Genomic DNA, 18978 nt, shown 5'->3' on the forward strand with positions numbered 1-18978 from the left:
GATAACAAGTAATATATACTACTAGTAGGTAGAGATTGTTCAAAGTGATGAAAAGAGATGCAAGACCTCTCTTTGAAAAATTCCAAAAAAATAAAAAAATTCTCTCTCTCTCTAATTTTTGTCCAAAGTGTGAGACAAACTGGTTCGAAGATTCTTGTAGCGAATCAATCATCATTCGAAAAGAAGAATAGATCAAACAGGTAGATAGATAGTATCCATGATGAACTGGATCCAGTGTTGATAAATCGGTTGATGATGTGATGATTGATTCAAGTTTAATAGACTAGTCTAAAGTCTTGCGACGACGAACATAACGAGTAATAATAATATAATCATTCAGCTGAATGAGATCTGGTCATATAATAAACGTGTTTATTAAACCGATTGTTGTAATGTGAGATAGATAGATATACAAGACCAGTAACTCTTTTTAGTCAATGCATCATCAAAAGCGTCATTGCATGTGTTGTACAGTACATCATTATTTCCCTCCTCTCATTATAACCCTCATGAGATTGATGTTTTGTTTGTTTTTTTTTTTTAGGACAATCATGCACCCAACAAACCACCACCCGAGAGTGCAAAAAGGGGTTTTTGGTCTCTCATTATTTTTTTCATCATTATTAAACACCACGCATCGCTGCTCAACAGACAGAGAGAAGAGAGAAAGATAATTAGAGATAACTTATTATCCTAGTTTACTATTTATATATATATATATTTATTTAACATTATTAACGTCACAACAAAGAGGGTGATATATAATAGAAATTAATCAACCGACAACAACAACAACTACCATTTCGATCTATTTTTAAAAAGCATCAACAAATACACACAACATCAAGAGAGATAGTAATACTACAATCAAGTAATAACAACAAATATTCAAGTAGTACAACTACTATATTAAATAGCACACAATATAGATATATATATATATATAAATGGAAGATAGTTAGTTTTAGTTCTACGACGCCAATTGAACCAACACATAATTCTGAAGCACCAACAGAACCACCAAATGACTATACTATAAGACTACCATTTCTATCGAAAAATGTACCAGCGCTATGGGCAATGTTTGCCCTGGCCGGCTTGTTTGTAATACTAGCCACTGTCATGTCTGCACATCTTATTTATAAACATCTCAAATACTACACGCAACCCGATCATCAAAGATACATAGTCCGTATCGTTTTCATGATCCCAATTTACGCTATTTATTCCCTACTATCCCTTATTTTACATTCTTATCAAACTTATTTTGCTTTATTTAGAGATTGGTATGTAAAACAAAGAAAGAGAAAAGAATAGAAAGAAACCAAAGTTATTAATCTTAATTTAATTTAATTTATTTTATTTTAGTTATGAAGCCTATGTATTATATATGTTTTTTGCTCTAAGTGTTAGTTATGGTGGAGGTGATAAGAATCTTATTACTCATTTTATATCATTACCACCTATGAAATTACCAATGCCATTAAATTGTATAAAAGTTAAACCAAACGAGTATGTACAATGAATTGAATTGAATTGGTTTGAATCAATAATATTTATTTATTTCTATTTCTATTTCTATTTTAGAACATTTCTTCAAGTTTGTAGAATGGGAATGATGCAATATGTAATTTTAAGACCAGCAGTAACGTTGGCTAGTGCTATTTTTGAGATATTTGGATACTTTGATGAAGGTAGTTTTGCTGTGAATCGTTTCTATCTCTACAATTCACTACTCATCAATTTGTCAGTCACTGTCGCACTCTATATTATCGTCGTCTTTTATCAAGCAACCATCGAAGAGTTGTCACCTTACAAGCCACTATTAAAATTCACATCGATTAAAATTGTCGTATTCTTTTGTTTCTGGCAATCAATTGTAATCTCTGGTTTTGAAAACTTTGGTTGGATTCCAACTCTTGATGGTTGGGATGTTGGTGAAGTTTCTGTTGGTTTAAATGTAAGTGAAACAAAAAAGTAGAAGAAGAAGAAAGAAGAAGATCATAAATATATTAATTGATTTTATTTATTTATTTCTAGAACTTTTTAATTTGTTTTGAAATGTTTGGAGTTGCAATCTTACATATATACGCATTCCCATATGAATTGTATAGAGTTCGTGCTTTTAGTTCAGCACCACTTATTCATCGTGTTGAAATGGGTACGGTATTCAAAAGTGTCATCAACTCGGTCAGTCAGCGTGATATGGTCAAGGAAACAGTACATGCATTCAAGGGTACAAAGATTACAGATGGTCAAAAAGAATATAAAGGTTTGGAGAATGATGAATATGCTCCTTTTCAAGTCGATGAAATTGAAATGGTAAGTAATAATAATATGTAATAATAATAATCAATTTCAAATGATTAATCATATTATTCTTCTTTTTATCTTATATTTTTTAGGGAGATTTCACTTCTTATCAAGATGGGGGAGATTTGGTTTTGGAAATGGGAGATAAAGAGCATAATGGTGCCTCTAGGGATTATATTAAAGATCCTGTTTCGACAATTATCAAAGGTGGTGGTGCTATTCTCAATGGTGCCGCTCCAATGATTAGCGATGAAGATTTCTTCTCACTTATGAATAACGATTATTCAAATATAGATTTTACTGGTATCGACCAAGACGCTTTAGAAGGTTTAGATTTTGACGACGATGATGAGGATATGACATTTACTGCAAGAAGATAAATCAAAACATAATAATAATAATAATAATAATAATAATAATAATAATATAGTAATATTACTACTAATAATAATATAATCAATAACCTACCAACAAGGAAAGACCCTTTTCAACCCTTATCGCTACATGTAAATCAAACAGACAAAATTGGTTGGGGTCTTTTTCTTTTTTTTAAATTATTTATTTACAAATCAACATCAAAACTTACTACTATAGTTTGAGTTTGACAACAAATAAACAATAACCCAAATAATAATAATAATAATAACAACAAGAAATAATAACTAAAACAGCCAACCATAACTTGAAAGAATACTTTTAATATAATTCTATTATTCTTGACAATAAAGAATCAATCTCAATAATACAATTTGTATTATATATACTATTATCTTTTAGATAAATCATTCCAGTTGTTTCCAGCAACAAATAATTAATTTGCTCTCATCCTACAATTAATTGTGTGACTCACCAAACGTTTTCTCTATATTTTTCGAGATGAACATTCATGAACTTTTCGGATTTACAAATTAATTTATTTATTTTTAGGTCAAAGTTTTAACTGACTTTCTAACTTGGTTTGGATAGGCGACCACCCAATATCGTGGTGCACTATATATGTATATACAATTAGGTTTATAACATTACTCTATTAGTTTAGTGATTCTTAAGAGACATCATTCATCATTATTTAGAACGATAGTAATAACAGTAGTAAAAGAGGAGCAACAGTTTACTCGAGACTCTTCTCTTTGTATTAGCCATATACCTTAGTTAAAATTTATATACGAGCTAGTATCGATGTTACCTATAATTGCAACATCTGCAATTTCATTTGCATTCCTTGTATTTGCATCATGGTGTGTAGGTGAAGGAGGTGAAATATTGGGAAAGAAATATGATGCATCGATTATTGGAGGTTTAGTTATAGCTTGGTTAAATACAGGTAAGCAATGATTATATAAATATTGATCAATGATATATAAATATATTTACTTACCTTTTCTTCTTCTTTTCTTCTTCTTTTCTTTAGCACCAGAGGCAATATTTTTTATAACAGCATTATCAAGTGGTAATGTTAGATTTGCAGTTGGAGCAGTGAGCGGTAGTTCTATAGTAGTTTGTACTATAGCTTTGGGAGCATGTTTGTGGATAGGAGGAAGGAATAGAAAGAGTGGAACCATTCAGTTGCAACCACAAGTAAAGAAGCAATGTTTAATATTGCTCATGTCATTGGTCATTCCATTTTCACTATTGGTTACTGGATTTCACTATGTCTTTGGTTTGATTGGTGTAGCATACTATTTGGCATTTATCGCATACAGTTTGATGCATCGTCTACCAGAAGACGAAAAGAAGGAAGAAGATTTAGAGTTGGCAGAGGGCGATGGTGCCGACGATGTTGAAGAAGATGAACACGACGAACCACTCGCCAAGGGTGTATTATTATTGTTTATTGGTGGTACCATTATTTGTTTCTTTTCCAAACCTTTTATCGACAGTATCGTATCTCTTGCCACAACTCTTAGTATAAACCCAATCATGCTTGCCTTTTTCCTTGCACCAATTGCAAGTGAAATGCCAGAGATTTTGGAAAGTGTTTCTCTCTCACGTAAAGGCAATACTCAAAATATTAATATTGCTTATTCAAATCTAATTGGTGGTACTATAACTAAAACTTCTGTTCTTATGGGTGTATGTAAAATTAGACACTATATATATATATAAATTATTTCTCTAACAGTACTTTCTTTTTACTTTTTTTTTTTAGTATATTTTGTCTTTTACGGATCATCAAAAGGATTTGAATGGGAATCACCAACTTATTCATTATGTATAACTTTAATTATTATTTGTTCGGCGGCAGCTGGAGGAATGGGATATTTCCTTCCCAAACTTAATCAAAATCATGGACTCGCTCTATTTGCTCTTTTCACAATAACTGGTATCATTCAGTACTATTACAACGTTAATATCACAGATGATGTGATAACTTCGACCTCGATAGAGGCATTATCAGTAGCCTCTTCTTTAATTCAAGATACAACAAATTCTATTCTATCATAATAAAACGAAACAGTAAAGTAATATATATATTTTTAAAAACATATAAATTTAATTGTTCATGTCATTTATTATTTAATATATTTTTGTTGTTGTTGTTGTTCTGTTTGTTTTAGAGATTTGATTTGTTTACTTTTTCTTTCCTTTTGGAGCATTTTTAACATTTGGAGTTTTACCTTTTGGAACAGTAATAAATGGTGAAGATGATTCATAGGCTAGGGTTGGTTCATCACTTCTTGCCATGAGATAGTCATTGATAAAGTTATTGACTTCAGTTGTGAAACCAAGACATTCACGAGCACATTCACGGATTTCACTTTCCTTTTTGAGACTGCACAAGAGTTCAGTGACAGTGGCAACATCCATGTTGGTGAGTGGCTTTAATTGTTGGTGACACCATTTGATAAAGTCTGACTTTTGTTGTTGCTTTTCTTGTTGTTGTTTTTCTTGTTGTTGCTTGGTACGGATGCTCAATTGTGATCCCTTGACAGCAGACGATTGCTTGGATGGGAGGATGTTGAGCATGGTCGACTTGCCAACAGTCGATGGAGTGTCCCAGAAAGAGTCGTCATTGACGTTGGTGACTGATGGAGACACTGGTTGTGGGTGAGCGGGGGTGCTGGTGGGGGCAGAGGAGGTGCTGGTTCTAATCGACAATTGTGGATTACCACCATTGCTGGATGGCTTGGCTGCGACGGTTGGGTTTGGAATAGGTTGAGAGACATGGTTCAATGACTTTTTGTTGTTGTTGTCGATGGTTTGGTGGAGAAGAGAAGTGTCAACTGGCAATGGAGGTGGAACACCGCCCCATGGTGACGATGGGTTAAACTTGATTTGTTGTTGAGCGGCATTTTGTTGTTGTAGTTGTTGTTGTAGTTGTTGTTGCTCTTGTTGTTGTTGACGAAGACGTTTTTCTTCACGAGCTTGTTCCTTCATAATGTCTTGGATAGATGGTACAGACTTGGAGGCAACTTGTTGAGTGCGTTGTTCGCTGCTGTCCTTGGCGGCACGTTGTTGTTGTTCGGCTTGGATGTCCTTGAGTGATGGTTGCTTCTTTTGGGCAGGGGTGGTGGCAGTGACAACTGGTACAACTGGGGCGACTGGTGCAACTGGCTCGACGACAGCGACAGCGGCAGTAGTAGGGGCAGTGTTACCCCAGGTTTGTCCGGCATGAGCCCACTTTAACAAGACGTTTTGTTCGTGTTGGTGTTCGAGAGCTTCCTTTTCCTCTCTGATACGTCTCTCTTCGTTTTCTTTTTCTCTCTTTTTCGAGTCCTTCTTTTCTTGTGCTTGGATCTCGACAAGTGAACGCTTGTCAGTCTTTGGAGTGTCGACTGGTTGAACAGAGGCCCATGGATTGGCAGTGTTCAAGGCGACAGCCTCAATGCTGGCAGAGATGGACTCGATGGTTGGTGACAATGTCTTTTCTGGGAGCTCGTGTGATACGACTACACTGCTGGCTGCTTCAAACTCTACATTATTAACACCCAACTTGGAGTTTTCCTTCTTTGGTACTGGAACATTCAAACCACTGGATGATGGTGCTGATACTCCCCAGAAATTAGATGAATCATCAACAACTTTGTTGTTAATAACTGGTTTAACCTCTTCTTGTTGTTTCAATTCAACAGCTTGTTGTTGTGGAGATGATGGTGTTTGAATTTCTTCTTGTTGTTGTTGTTGTTGAGCAGCTTGAGCGGCAGCTTGTTGAGCAGCAGCCTGTAGAGCAGCTTGTTGTTGAGCAGCGGCTTGTTGTTGTTGTTGCATCATCATTCTTTGCATCATCATTTGTTGTTGTGCTTGTTGAGCTTGTTGTTGTTGTTGCATGTAGAATTGTTGTTGATATTGCATGACGTCGTTCATTTGTGGCTGTTGTTGTGGTTGTTGTTGTTGGGGTTGTGGGAATTGCATAAACTTGATAGCATTGTATTGTTGTAATAATTGACGTTGAGATTGTTGGTTGATGAGATAGTAGGTTTGGAATTGTTGTAATTGGAGTGGGACCGGTTGACCTTGTTGTGGTGGCGATCTTTCGTAGATCTGCTTGAGTTGTGCTTCCATGAGTTGTGCTTGGTCGATCAACTGCTTCATCTGCATCTCAATCTTTTGCATCTCTTGTTTTTGTTGTTGTTGGAATAACATATACTTTTGGTATACTTCCATTGCCTCTTGTTGGTTCAATCCTCCGGCTTGTACGGGGGAAGGTGATGCATTGTTTTGTTGTTGTTGTTGCGCTAGTTGCTGTTGTTGTTGTTGTTGTTGTGCAAGTTGTTGAGCTTGAGCTTGTTGGAAAAACGATTGAATGGGTGGCATGGACTGTTGCGAATCGTTGAAATGGTTGGTGGGCTGTTGGACAACGACGGGGGCGGGCAAGTCGTCGCCGAGGATCTTCTTCTCCACCTCGCCGACCACACCGTGCAAGATCTTCTCATCCTCGTCGTCGTCATCATTGGCTTCCTCGAGCAGCTCGCCGTGGTGGCCAAACTCGTCTCCCTCCTTGTCGACAGACACCTCGTCTTCGGTGGTGGGCTCCTCGTCGAGCAACTCGTGGGGTTCAAGCATCTCCGAGTCATTCACGTTAAAGGACATCGTGAATGGCGAGTCGTTGCCAACATAGGACAACAACTTTTTCAACTCAAAGAATCGTCCAGTCTCGCCACGCTTCACCTTGAGGTTGGCCGTAAAGTAGCCAGCCTTGTGCCACTCGTCCATACCCTTTGCTGGGAATGGACCTTGCGTCACGTTTTGTGGATCGAGGTAATACCACTGTGGGTGGTTTTGCTGATGTCCACCATACGAACCCGATCTGTTTCCTCCATCAGATCCCCCCTCCTTTCTCCATGAAGCCGAATTGGATCCGGTTCCAGTATTACCATTCCATTTATTTTGTTGTTTCAATCCATTTGGTGAATCTCTAGAGATTCTATTACCGTCCACTAGAAAAATTAAAAGTAAAAGTAATTAGTATAAGGTAAAAAGTATCAAAGATGTTTAACATCTTTTCATTTTTGTCGACATACAATCTTTTCTACCACCCAAACCTCTATTTTGAATGCCTATTGAACCACCACTTGAATTCATCATATTTCTACGTTTGTTCAGGTTGTTGGCAGGATCATAGACAAAGTTCATATTGACTGGGGATTGGTTCTCTTCCGAGAGGATGTGCGAATGACCGGTCAAGCTGTCTGGCACTCTGGCACTGGGATTGAATAGGTTTAGCAACTCTTCCTTGCTATATTGCTTCTTGTTTCCAATGACCAATGGAGAGGATGAAGTCGACGACGACAACGATGATTTGTGTTGGTGGTTGGGTGTGCCTCCACCAAAGTATTTCATTCCATTTTGGCTGTTGTTGAGCGACGATGAGTTGGCTGCTGCGGGTGTTGATGGAGTACTAGTGTTGCTATTGATACTGCCAAATTCGCCAGAGTGACGACTAGGCATACCAGACATGTCCCCACTTCTTCTCATAAATGATTGGTGTTGGTTGTAACCTCCCTGTCCCATAACGGACGGTCCATTGGGTGTCTTGGTGAATAGTTGTTGTTGTTGCTGTTGTTGTTGCAGTTGCTGTTGTTGTTGTGGTGGTGGATTGTAGTGAGGCATGTTGGCAGTCTGTTGACTCAACTGGCTCAATGAAAGTGATGCAAATTTTGCTGCTCCACTTTGTGGGGATGTAATCCCCCCTGGATTAGTTTGACCCATTGGTCCAATTCCTATCAGATAAAAGATAGATAGATAGAAAAAGAAAATAAGTAAGGTAAGGGAAAGGGAAAGGGAGAGGGAAAGTAAAGATATTATGTGTATGGATGAAAAACTAGGTTAGAAATGTAAAGAGAACTTTTCTTTTTTTTTTTTTTTGAGTTTCAAGTTCATTCAGTTTTTGATTTAGAAAGACTATTGTCTCTCTCTATTCTCTTTCTTTCAATCACTATATATTATATTAGTTGTTTGATAATTTACCTATACCTGATTGCATGTTCATTTTTTTAGTATTCATTGATGCTTTGCTTGAATAATTCTTCTTCTTGTTGTTTTGCTTTATCCTATCTGACTGAAACGATAACTGATATATCTACTCTGTGATTACGACTATAATAAAGAAAGAAAAGGAAAGGTAATGAAAAGGGTAATAGGAAGGAAAAAAGTTAATTTTTTTGTTTTCTATGACTTTCTAGAAATTAGAAGAAATATGAATGACGAGTACAACTACGACTTCAACAACAACTACTACTACAACAATAACTATATACAAAAAGAAGTAGATAAACATCAATATCTAATATTTCAGATTCCTCAAACCCTACGAGTTGTCTTATCTGAGTGCAGCCGTCTCCCTGTTCCTCACATAGAGACACCCTCCTCTTCTTACCCAGCACACATATTAATACAAATTGATCGTAGTACTATAGTCGATTTGTGATGAGTGATAGTGAAGAGGTCTTGTATTTTTAGGTTGTATCGTCTATCTGCTACTACTACTGTAATTTGTTGTTATGTTCTCTCATCCTTTGTTATGTATATTATCTCTGTCTGCCTTTCTGTCTGTCTGTTTGTTTGTTTGCTGTGAATGATTGATGATGATGATGAAATAGAGTGAGAGTTACGACGATGATGACGTGGTGGTGATAATTACAGTTTCTATATCTCTTTGTGTATTTGTGCATTAAAAAGTGAAGTTGATATCAATTTCTGGAGGGACTGGCTCGAGCCACCCAAAAATTGAAAAATTAAAAAAAATAAAAATAAATATTTAACCGTATGCCGTTTGGTTGTATGTGTGTATAATATGGTTTTTCAGGATTGAAAGATGTTAAGTGAGTTTTTTTTTTTAATATTATTTTGGTTTAAGTGTCAAGAAGACAATAGGTAGGATAGGATAGGATCTTTTTAATCACATAAACTATTTCAATAATTAATATTTTTTATGTTTATTATTATTAATTATTGGTGGTCGATTTAATTTGATGATAATAATTGATTCTTTTTTAATATTAATTTAGAATAACGTGTTTGAAGATTATTTTCACGTTCACATTGATCATAGACAAGGTTTTCTAAATGTTTGTGACGATTTTCCAGTGATTGTTTTTCGGTTGATGCAAGGTCACGGAAACATTGTAGTTCTATCGATGCTTGGACCAAATCATCGTGGAGTTGGGAAATTGATTTTGCAGAGTTTGCCAATCGTTGTACAAATGGTTGGTGATCCGAGGTCATCTTCTTTTCAATGACTGCCGTCTTTTTAGACATGGTCTTCATTGAGTTTATGATATGGGTGTACTCTTCGTTGAGCATCTTGACGTATTGATCATCGGTAACCTTTTCTCTTTCCATATATCCAATTTCATTAGACACAAAAACATATTTTTCATTTACCTTTTCCCAATTATTTACAAATTCCTCTTTTAATAATTTATCTCCATCCACATTTTCTTGTTGTTGATTATAATTTTCTTGTTTCATAGATTCCATTTCCTTTTTTAATAATATAATTGCTTGATCCATTTCCTTGTTTGTAAAAGTTTCATAATTTTCATCTACTTCTTCTATAATTGATTGTTGTTGTTGTTGTTGTTGTTGTTGTTGTTGTTGTTGTTGTTGTTGTTGTTGTTGAGGTTGTTGTTGATTATCACCAATAATCATTGGGAAACTTCTATTAACATTTAAAATGATATCATTCATTTCTTGAATCAATAATAGTTCTGCATTTTCCAAATCATCTGTTATCTTTTCAGTTACCACAAATCTATTATTACTACTACTACTTCTATCTTTGTTATTATTATCTTTGTTATCTTTTTTGTTATTTATAGTTGAATGGGCACGAGGTAATGATTTCTTCAAGACTGTTGATCTATTTTTCATTTTAGTTTGTTGTTTGTGTCTAAATTCTTGGTCTTGACGAATACCTCTTTCAGATTCGTCGAGTACTACGCCGTCTTGATCTTCGTCCATCTCTTCGATGGTTGGCTCGTCGTCTGGTAACGACACTTCATACTCGTTGACTGGTTTGGGAAGATTGTTGAGTTGTCCGAGTAGGGATTGTCTCTCTGCTCTTTGTTGTTGCTTGTTGGATGTTGAAAGGGGCGTGCTGGCAAATCCGCTGCTCGCAGGTGTCGACTGTGCCAACAACTCTTGTTTAAGAGTATTGGGTGTACGGATAGGATTGGGTGTGCGTTGTGTTGTCATGCTTGGTGTGACACTACTGAGATCAGCTGGATTAAAAGCTGGGTTGGCTCCACCTTTGAGTGGAGTTTGTGCAGTTGTCATTGCCAACAATGCCTTTGCTTCAGCTTTAAGATTATCTTCTCGTAATGGTGTACGTGCTGTAATCGTTGATGACGTAGATCCACCAACACTGTTAGCAGGAGTTTGAGGTACTTTGAACCCACCAACCAAAGCACTTGTAGCAGATGACGATCCACTTGCAGCAATTTTGTTATTGTGTTTTTCAAACTCTGCAATCTCTTCCAAATCATCGTCGGTCAGTTGTGGGGTTGGCAGTACCATCTTGCCTCTCTTGACCGTCATATCAACGTCGTTACGCTCATTCACCTGCTTGATGAGATCGGGGAGTGCCATAGCCTCACGTTTCTTCTTTTTAATGTGTGCCAGCTTGTTGGCACGTTCCGTATCTTCACTCGTCTTGGACGCATCCATCTTGTCCATTCGTGCATTGATAAACTGTCTATCCTTGTTTGGATCGACTTGACTCTCCTCTGTCGTATCATAAAACCCTGGCAACGGTTTCTTGTGGAATGCAATCTCTTGACTATAATCAAATCTCTTTGTATCTTTTTTCTTTTGTTTCTCTTTTAATCTAAATTATTAATCCAAAACAAACAATATTAATATCTTTATATATATAATATATATAATCTTAATTATCTATTTATATTTACATAATACCAGCAGCTTTTAATTCTCTTTTCTTTTGAAGAAAAGCAAGTCTACGAGCTTCTTCTAATTGTTTCTCTCTAAACTTTCTCTTTTCCTTTTTACCATGAGTGTTTGATAGACGTGCCTTTGCTTCCGACAGTGTTTCCTTTTCATCTTCATCCATGTCTATTGGGTCTGGTTTGGCAGGTTTAGTCTCTGGTAGTGGTTCAATTTCACCTGAACGTAGACGACGTACGTCTTCGTTGTTACCACCATCTCCCTCTCCTCCACCTATACCTCCACCTTCTTGTTGTACTGCATCTAATAAACGATTGTAATGTTCTAATGACTGTGCGGCGGTACGTCCTACCAACGGACCGATTGTCTTCCACTGACTTGGGAAGATCTTTGCCAAGTGCAACAACTTTTCCTCTTCTTCCTTTGTCCACTCTGACTTTTTAATCGATGGGTCTAACCATTCAAACCATCTAGCCTTGCATTGAGCAGGACTCTTTCTAGTCAACAACGATGCTATTCTAGCCCATTGATTCAACCCATACTTCATCACCGACACCTTTAATATTTCATCTTCAACATTTCTCCAAACTCCTCCTTTTATGTTTGGTCTCATCTCGACTATATCTTAACTTCTGTTCTTATATCTAACTATCTAATATACTATACTAATACTATATACTATATACTATACTATACTATACTAATGTATAAATAAATAAATAAAATAAATGTAGATAAATATAAAAAAGATGAACTAAAGTTAATAATACAAAAAATCGTCAAGTCTGCGCAGTTCATTATCTAATTTTCAAAAGTAATAATTAAAATGTTATTTATTTTATTTGTTAATATTGTTAATATTGTAGTTTTTAATATATATTCATATTCGTATGTGTTTAGAGTATACTATACTATATATTATGTGAGGAGGAGATGGGGGTGTTACTTATTGTTGTAACTTTTGAATAAATTTAATATACAGTTGGACGGCAGTTGGGAGAATGGATTCATCAAAGTCAAAGTTTGATTGATGATGACCACCTTTGAGATTACTACCAATGACAAAGTAGATGGACTTGCCGCCATTCTTTTGGACACGTTTGGCGAGGATGGTAGAATCTTCACTACCGACAAACGAACGTTTGGGGATGGCTGTGAGGACGGGCATCTCAGAGACGACCGTTCCGAGTATGTCGACGAGTTCGAGGTCGTTGGTGAGATCGACTGCTTCACCCATTACTTCGGTCTCCAACTCTAGGCCATAGCTGAGTGCAGCACCTTGAGCCATACGTTCGACTTGTTGGCACATATAAGTGTTGATTTCTTCATTCTCGCCACGCACTTCGATTTGTAACTCTCCGGTTGCCGGCACAACATTTCGTCCCTCGCCGGCACGTATAACACCGACATTGATACGACTCATACCACTACCGTGTCTCGAGATGGACATCATCTGCGTGGCAGCCGTACAAGCACCCATCAGAGCATTCTTGCCAATATGTGGTTGTGCACCTGCGTGTGCAGGCACACCTTTGAATCTAAAGTCGTATTTAGTGGTACATAGAAAGTTGTATGGGTTGAGTACCACCTCATTCGACTCTGCAATGAAGCCGATATGCGACGACAGGTAGTAATGTGCATCGTCTACAATCCCACTCTCGGCAACTGGACGTGCACCTCTTACACCTTCTTCAGCTGGTTGAAACACCAATTTCACAATTCCATTGACTCCATTCGTCTCTCTATTACTCGTTAGGTATTTAGCAATACCCAAGCCTATTGTCATGTGACCATCATGTCCACAAGCATGCATACGACCTGCATACGTTGAATTAAAACCTTGTTGAACGGGTGGATGGTTTGGGTCACTAGACTCTGACACTCCGACACAGTCAATGTCAAACCTCAACGCGACCGTCTTGCCTGGACGTCCACTATCATAGATTGCCACACATCCCGTCAGTCCGTCCATCTCGTCCCACAGTGTCTGCTCGATTGCCACCGACTCGTCCATCTTGAGTGTCTCTATTGCCTGCTTGACCGCAGCTGCATTACGCCCACGCACAAACGCTCTATTGATCACCTTGTCGCCGCACAACACCTTCAACCCCATCGCCCGCAGCTCCTTGATCAATATACTCGTCGTTCTAAACTCTAACCATCCCAATTCAGGATGTTTATGGAATCTTCTTCTCCACTCTATTAATTCTGACATGTTGAGTTACAAACAGATTCATTGCTATTCCTTGACCTTTAAAAGATCTGTGACACCAATTCAATTTCAACATGTACATTTTAAATAAATTTAATTTTTTTTTTTTTTAGTGTCAGGTGGTGAAGACGACAATGAGGGAAGATCGCACATTGCTGAGATCATAGCAAGTAATCGAGTTACATATATACTATATACTATATACATATCTTTAGACGAATCTACTCATTCATACGCGTATCAAGAGGAGTTAAAGTCTAAATATGTATCATATATTCTCATCGAAAATAACAAAGTCGATTGGGGATCATAGTCATAGTCATAGTAGTCATCATCACCATAGCAGTCATCATCATAGTAGTCATGGACAAGATGAAAAGAAAAGATTCAATGGAAAGATATTATTCATTGTTGTTTTAGGTTTAATCTTTCATTCAGTATTTGCCATTTCAATCTTTGATATTTATTTTAGAAGTCCACTTGTACATGGTATGACTCCTCACAAGGTTGATCTACCTGCTCCTGCTCAAAGACTTGTATTGTTTGTTGGTATGTAACTTTGAAATATAGTTCTAATTAATTTACGAATTGTACTAATAATATATATACAATGATTATTCTCTCATTTAGCTGATGGTCTAAGAGCAGATAAATTTTATGAAATGGTTGACCAACCAACAGATCTTGGGAAAAAGGTATCAAGAGCACCATATATGAGAGATATTGTCGAGAATGTTGGTAGTTGGGGTGTGTCACATACAAGAGTGCCAACTGAAACGCGTCCAGGACACGTTGCACTCATTGCTGGCTTCTACGAAGACGTCAGTGCCGTCACCAAGGGTTGGAAGTCTAACCCAGTCGAGTTTGACCATGTGTTTAACCAATCTACCTTTTCATTTGGCTATGGCAGTCCAGACATTCTCCCCATGTTTTCAGATCACGTTCCACATATGACATCAGAATCTTATCCTCCTGAAGCTGAAGATTTTGGTCATTCAGGTAAATATATTAATGAAATATGAATCAAATAATAATATTAATATTTATTCTCTTTATATTTTTTTAGATGCATCATTTTTAGATACATGGGTATTCCAAAAAATAGAAGAATTATTTAGTAATAGTACAAAAGATGTAGAATTGAAAAAGAAATTACAAAATGATAAATTGATTATCTTTTTACATTTATTGGGATTAGATACCAATGGACATGCATATCGTCCCTATTCGCAAGAGTATTATAACAATATTGGTATTGTCGATCGTGGTATTAAAAAGACGGTTCAATTGATCAATGACTATTATGGCGATGACAAGACTGCCTATGTGTTTACTGCCGATCATGGTATGAGCAATAGGGGTAGTCATGGTGACGGAGAACGAGCCAACACAGAGACCCCACTCGTCGCTTGGGGTGCTGGTGTCAGAGGTCCACTCTCATCGTCTTTGCAAATGGACAGAGTCACCAAACTCAGAGGAAAGGCACGTGAAGTTCTCAATGTCAACAATGAGACACCCGAAAATTGGAAACTCCACAATCTATTGAGATCCGATGTCTCACAAGCCGACATTGCTCCTCTCATGTCTACTTTGATCGGTGTCCCATGTCCATTGAATTCAGTCGGTGTTTTACCAACCGATTATCTCTCTACCGATGGCAAATATACTACACATGCACTTTACGCAAACACAATGCAAATTTGGGAAATGTTTAAATTAAAATCAAGTATGTAAAACCAGAAGAGATAAAAAAAAAAAATGGTTATTAATTATTATTATTATTATTTTTTAGCACAAAAAAAAGAAAATAGTTATTTCTATAGACAATATTCAGGATTGGTTGGTGCAGATAAAATCATTGGACAAATTAATACTTATATGGAGAATGCATTGTATGATGATGCACAAGTACTATGTCTTGAATTTATCGATCTTTGTTTAGCAGGTTTAAATTATTTCCAAACCTATGACAGACCATTCTTAATGACCATCATTACTTTGGGTTATATTGGTTGGATCATTACTCTTTGTTTATACGTTGTCAATAATTATACTACCGTTGGTTTTAAATGTGACAAGGATAAAGTTGAAAATTTAATTCCTTCCATTGTATGTACAAACAAAAATTAAAATATTAATAATATTGAATAATAATTAATAATTATCTTTTATTTAGGATAAATTATCAAATTATTTAATAATAACAATGACAGTATTATTATTTGGATTTTTACTTTCAAATGATTCTCCAGTACTTTACTATTTGTATTGTTCATTTGTTATTTTCTTTTGGGGTAAAACCATTCCAGCCAATGTTTTACCATTCTATCTCTATTTGCAATCTTACATGTCAGGCAATGGTAGTAGCATCAGCAACAGAGGAACAACAGTTGGACAATCGTCATCGTCATCATTTATTGATTATTTAAAGATTGCAGTATTTGTAGTTATTTTTATGGAACTTTTAGTTGTAGCCTATTTTGACAGACGTGTACTCAGTGTATTGTACGTTGTAGTTGGATTGATGTGGTCTGTTGGATCGAGCTCTAAACACATTGCAGCCCCTGTCAAGCTTTGTTGGCTCCTTTCTTGCCTTTCGATGGCCATCTTCCCCAATATCGGTCTCGACTATGGTAATGACACACGTTTGGTTTGTCTTGGTGGTATTTTAATCTTTGCCATTGGTTCATTCACCATTTACTATGTCAACAACCGTACCAACTGGGCTACCACCGTACCATCATCGACAAGCGGTAAATCAAAGTACATCCAAGGTGCACTCTTGGTTTCCATCTTGTTTGCCACCTGGTTGGTATTCAGTACCGACAGTGCATTGGAGAAAAAGATTGGTCTTCCCTACTTTAACCAATTGGCCTCTTGGGTCATGCTCGTAGCCAGTGCCTTTTTATTGTCACCATTAAAAGGAAAGCATCACTACCAACACTGGGTATACATGTCACTTGCCTTGTCCATCCCCTTTATCCTACTCAGTATCAACTATGAACCACTCTTTTTCGGATGCTTTATATTTAATCTTTCACTTTGGATGTTTATCGAAGTTGGTACCGAAGAAAAAGAAAGTAATACACAACAACAACAAAATCAAGACAATGTAACAAGTTTTATTACTCAAAATGATATTACTAGATCAATTATTTATGTATGTCTAAAAAGAAAAGTAACAAATCAAAAATTAATAATTTTTTTTAACATTTTTTTATTAGATATTCTTTTGTTATGTTGGATTCTTTGGAGTTGGAAATATTGCAAGTATTAGTTCATTTGAAATTTCGTCAACTTATAGATTCACTACTATATTTGATCCATTCCTCATGGCTGCATTGTTGTTGTGGAAGATTTTCATTCCTCTCTTGCTCGTGTCGATTAGTTATTCACTCTTGAACAACCGTCTCCATATTCCACGTCCAGCCAGTTTCCTCATTGTCATTGCCATCTCTGACATTATGAGTATCAACTTTTTCTTCCTTGTCAAGGATACTGGTAGTTGGTTGGATATTGGTATGTCAATCAGTCACTTTGCCATTTCAAATGCCATCATTATCCTCCAACTTTTATTATCTGGTGTTTCAAGTGCTATCGTTCCAACTTCTTTCAAATTAAAAATGAAACAATAAAAATAAAAAGAATAATAGAAAGTAAAAAAGGTTAATATTATTAAATTAATTCATATACAATTCTGATTTATTATTATAATTATTATTATTATTATTGAATATAACCAAATTTAAAACAAGTTTCAGCATTTTGAATGGATGAACCTGCAGCACCTAAAACAGTATTATGTACTAGAAGAGTGAGACGAATGTCAAATGATCCACCTCCTTGATATGATCCACCTCTGATACGACCAACTGTTACAGTTAATCCTCTACCTCTTTCCAAGTCGAGTTTGGGTTGTGGTCGATTAGGTGTTTGTGGGTAATCAATCACATGCAGTGGAGGTTCTGAAATTAATAGTTTACAATTCTCTGGTGGTGTCAATTTGTGATATCCTTTTAATACGTTGCTAACCTCTTCAACTGTAGCTTCCCTTCCCAATTTAATTGATAAACATATTGTATGTCCTTCTGATACTGGAACTCTATTTGTATGTGCACTTACAAACATTGGATGATCATTGAATTTTAATGATGATGATGGTTGTTCTCCATCACTCGATGATAATTCTCCCAATATTTTCTTTGTTTCAATTTCAATCTTTTCTTCTTCTTCTCCTATATATGGTATTACATTTCCCACTTTAAAAGAAAAGAAAAGATTAAATATTTATAATTATTAATTATTTAATTTAATTTTACATACAAATATCTAATGATGGAACACCAGGATATCCAGCTCCAGAAACAGATTGCATTGTAAATACAATTACTTCTTTGATACCAAAAGTAGCAACAATTGGTTTGAGAGCTACTACCACACCAGTAGTTGAACAGTTTGGATTGGTTACAATGAAACCACCTTGATACATTTTCTTTTGGTCTTGAACACATCGGATGTGATCCGAGTTGACAGATGAAACGACAATGGGAACATCAGAGTCATAACGATGACTCTTTGCATTACTAAAGACAGCCTTTCCTTTGATTCTAAATGTCTTTTCGAGGTTGGTGGCAACTGATGCATCCAATGCAGAAAAAATGATCAAGCAATCGTTGAATGCCTCTATATCGTCACATGCATGTACTTTCATATTAGCAATATCACTTGGTATGGGTGTAGCAAGTAACCAATGCACGGCATCTTTGTATATCTTATCTTTAGAGTTTGCTGATGCACCCAATACTGCCACCTTAAAGTGTTGATGATTCTCTAACAGTTGAATGAATCTTTGACCAACTGTACCAGTTGCTCCCAATACTCCAACTTTTATCTTTGTACAATTATTCATATTAATAATAATACTATTCTCTCTCTTTATCTCCCTATCTATCTATCTATCTATCTATCTATCTATCTATCTATCTATCTATCTGCTAACCTTAAATAACATTCATTGTGTGGTGGTTGGAATTGGATGAGGTCTTCCCATTTTAAATTAAAATTTTAATTAATCATTATTATTAATTATTAATATCTGTCTATTTATA

At 36.1% G+C, this 18978-nt stretch overlaps 7 protein-coding genes across 7 annotated transcripts; 3 read left to right on the plus strand and 4 right to left on the minus strand.

The window, feature by feature from the left end:
• Positions 1–344: 344 nt before the first annotated feature.
• tmem184A (uncharacterized protein) lies at positions 345–4758 on the plus strand (the record flags this gene model as incomplete). The annotated part of the gene is made up of 11 exons (XM_004357360.1): positions 345–368; positions 823–1286; positions 1369–1512; positions 1588–1960; positions 2041–2322; positions 2406–2681; positions 3241–3269; positions 3348–3393; positions 3484–3637; positions 3725–4390; positions 4463–4758. 11 exons carry the CDS (start codon positions 345–347, stop codon positions 4756–4758), a joined length of 2754 nt encoding a protein of 917 aa, XP_004357416.1.
• Positions 4759–4884: 126 nt separating this feature from the next.
• DFA_02695 (uncharacterized protein) lies at positions 4885–8743 on the minus strand (the record flags this gene model as incomplete). The annotated part of the gene is made up of 3 exons (XM_004357361.1): positions 4885–7691; positions 7776–8474; positions 8722–8743. The coding sequence occupies 3 exons, from the start codon at positions 8741–8743 to the stop codon at positions 4885–4887; spliced, it is 3528 nt and encodes a 1175-aa protein (XP_004357417.1).
• Positions 8744–8954: 211 nt separating this feature from the next.
• DFA_02696 (uncharacterized protein) lies at positions 8955–9484 on the plus strand (the record flags this gene model as incomplete). The annotated part of the gene is made up of 3 exons (XM_004357362.1): positions 8955–9019; positions 9214–9276; positions 9397–9484. The coding sequence occupies 3 exons, from the start codon at positions 8955–8957 to the stop codon at positions 9482–9484; spliced, it is 216 nt and encodes a 71-aa protein (XP_004357418.1).
• A 233-nt stretch (positions 9485–9717) lies between these two features.
• Positions 9718–12271, minus strand: cdc5l (myb domain-containing protein; the record flags this gene model as incomplete). The annotated part of the gene is made up of 2 exons (XM_004357363.1): positions 9718–11581; positions 11664–12271. The coding sequence occupies 2 exons, from the start codon at positions 12269–12271 to the stop codon at positions 9718–9720; spliced, it is 2472 nt and encodes an 823-aa protein (XP_004357419.1).
• A 283-nt stretch (positions 12272–12554) lies between these two features.
• DFA_02698 (Aminobenzoyl-glutamate utilization protein A like protein) lies at positions 12555–13672 on the minus strand (the record flags this gene model as incomplete). Its single annotated transcript, XM_004357364.1, has 2 exons — positions 12555–12564; positions 12639–13672. 2 exons carry the CDS (start codon positions 13670–13672, stop codon positions 12555–12557), a joined length of 1044 nt encoding a protein of 347 aa, XP_004357420.1.
• A 461-nt stretch (positions 13673–14133) lies between these two features.
• On the plus strand, positions 14134–17505 carry pigN (phosphatidylinositol glycan; the record flags this gene model as incomplete). The annotated part of the gene is made up of 6 exons (XM_004357365.1): positions 14134–14419; positions 14501–14869; positions 14937–15596; positions 15663–15979; positions 16047–17048; positions 17095–17505. The coding sequence occupies 6 exons, from the start codon at positions 14134–14136 to the stop codon at positions 17503–17505; spliced, it is 3045 nt and encodes a 1014-aa protein (XP_004357421.1).
• Positions 17506–17596: 91 nt separating this feature from the next.
• On the minus strand, positions 17597–18779 carry DFA_02700 (aspartate semialdehyde dehydrogenase; the record flags this gene model as incomplete). Its single annotated transcript, XM_004357366.1, has 2 exons — positions 17597–18129; positions 18194–18779. 2 exons carry the CDS (start codon positions 18777–18779, stop codon positions 17597–17599), a joined length of 1119 nt encoding a protein of 372 aa, XP_004357422.1.
• Positions 18780–18978: the final 199 nt, after the last annotated feature.

This window comes from Cavenderia fasciculata (genome assembly GCF_000203815.1).
Source record: "Cavenderia fasciculata unplaced genomic scaffold Scf_Dfasci-G-b-190b03.r1-5, whole genome shotgun sequence".
Classification (NCBI taxonomy): Eukaryota; Evosea; class Eumycetozoa; order Acytosteliales; family Cavenderiaceae; genus Cavenderia; species Cavenderia fasciculata.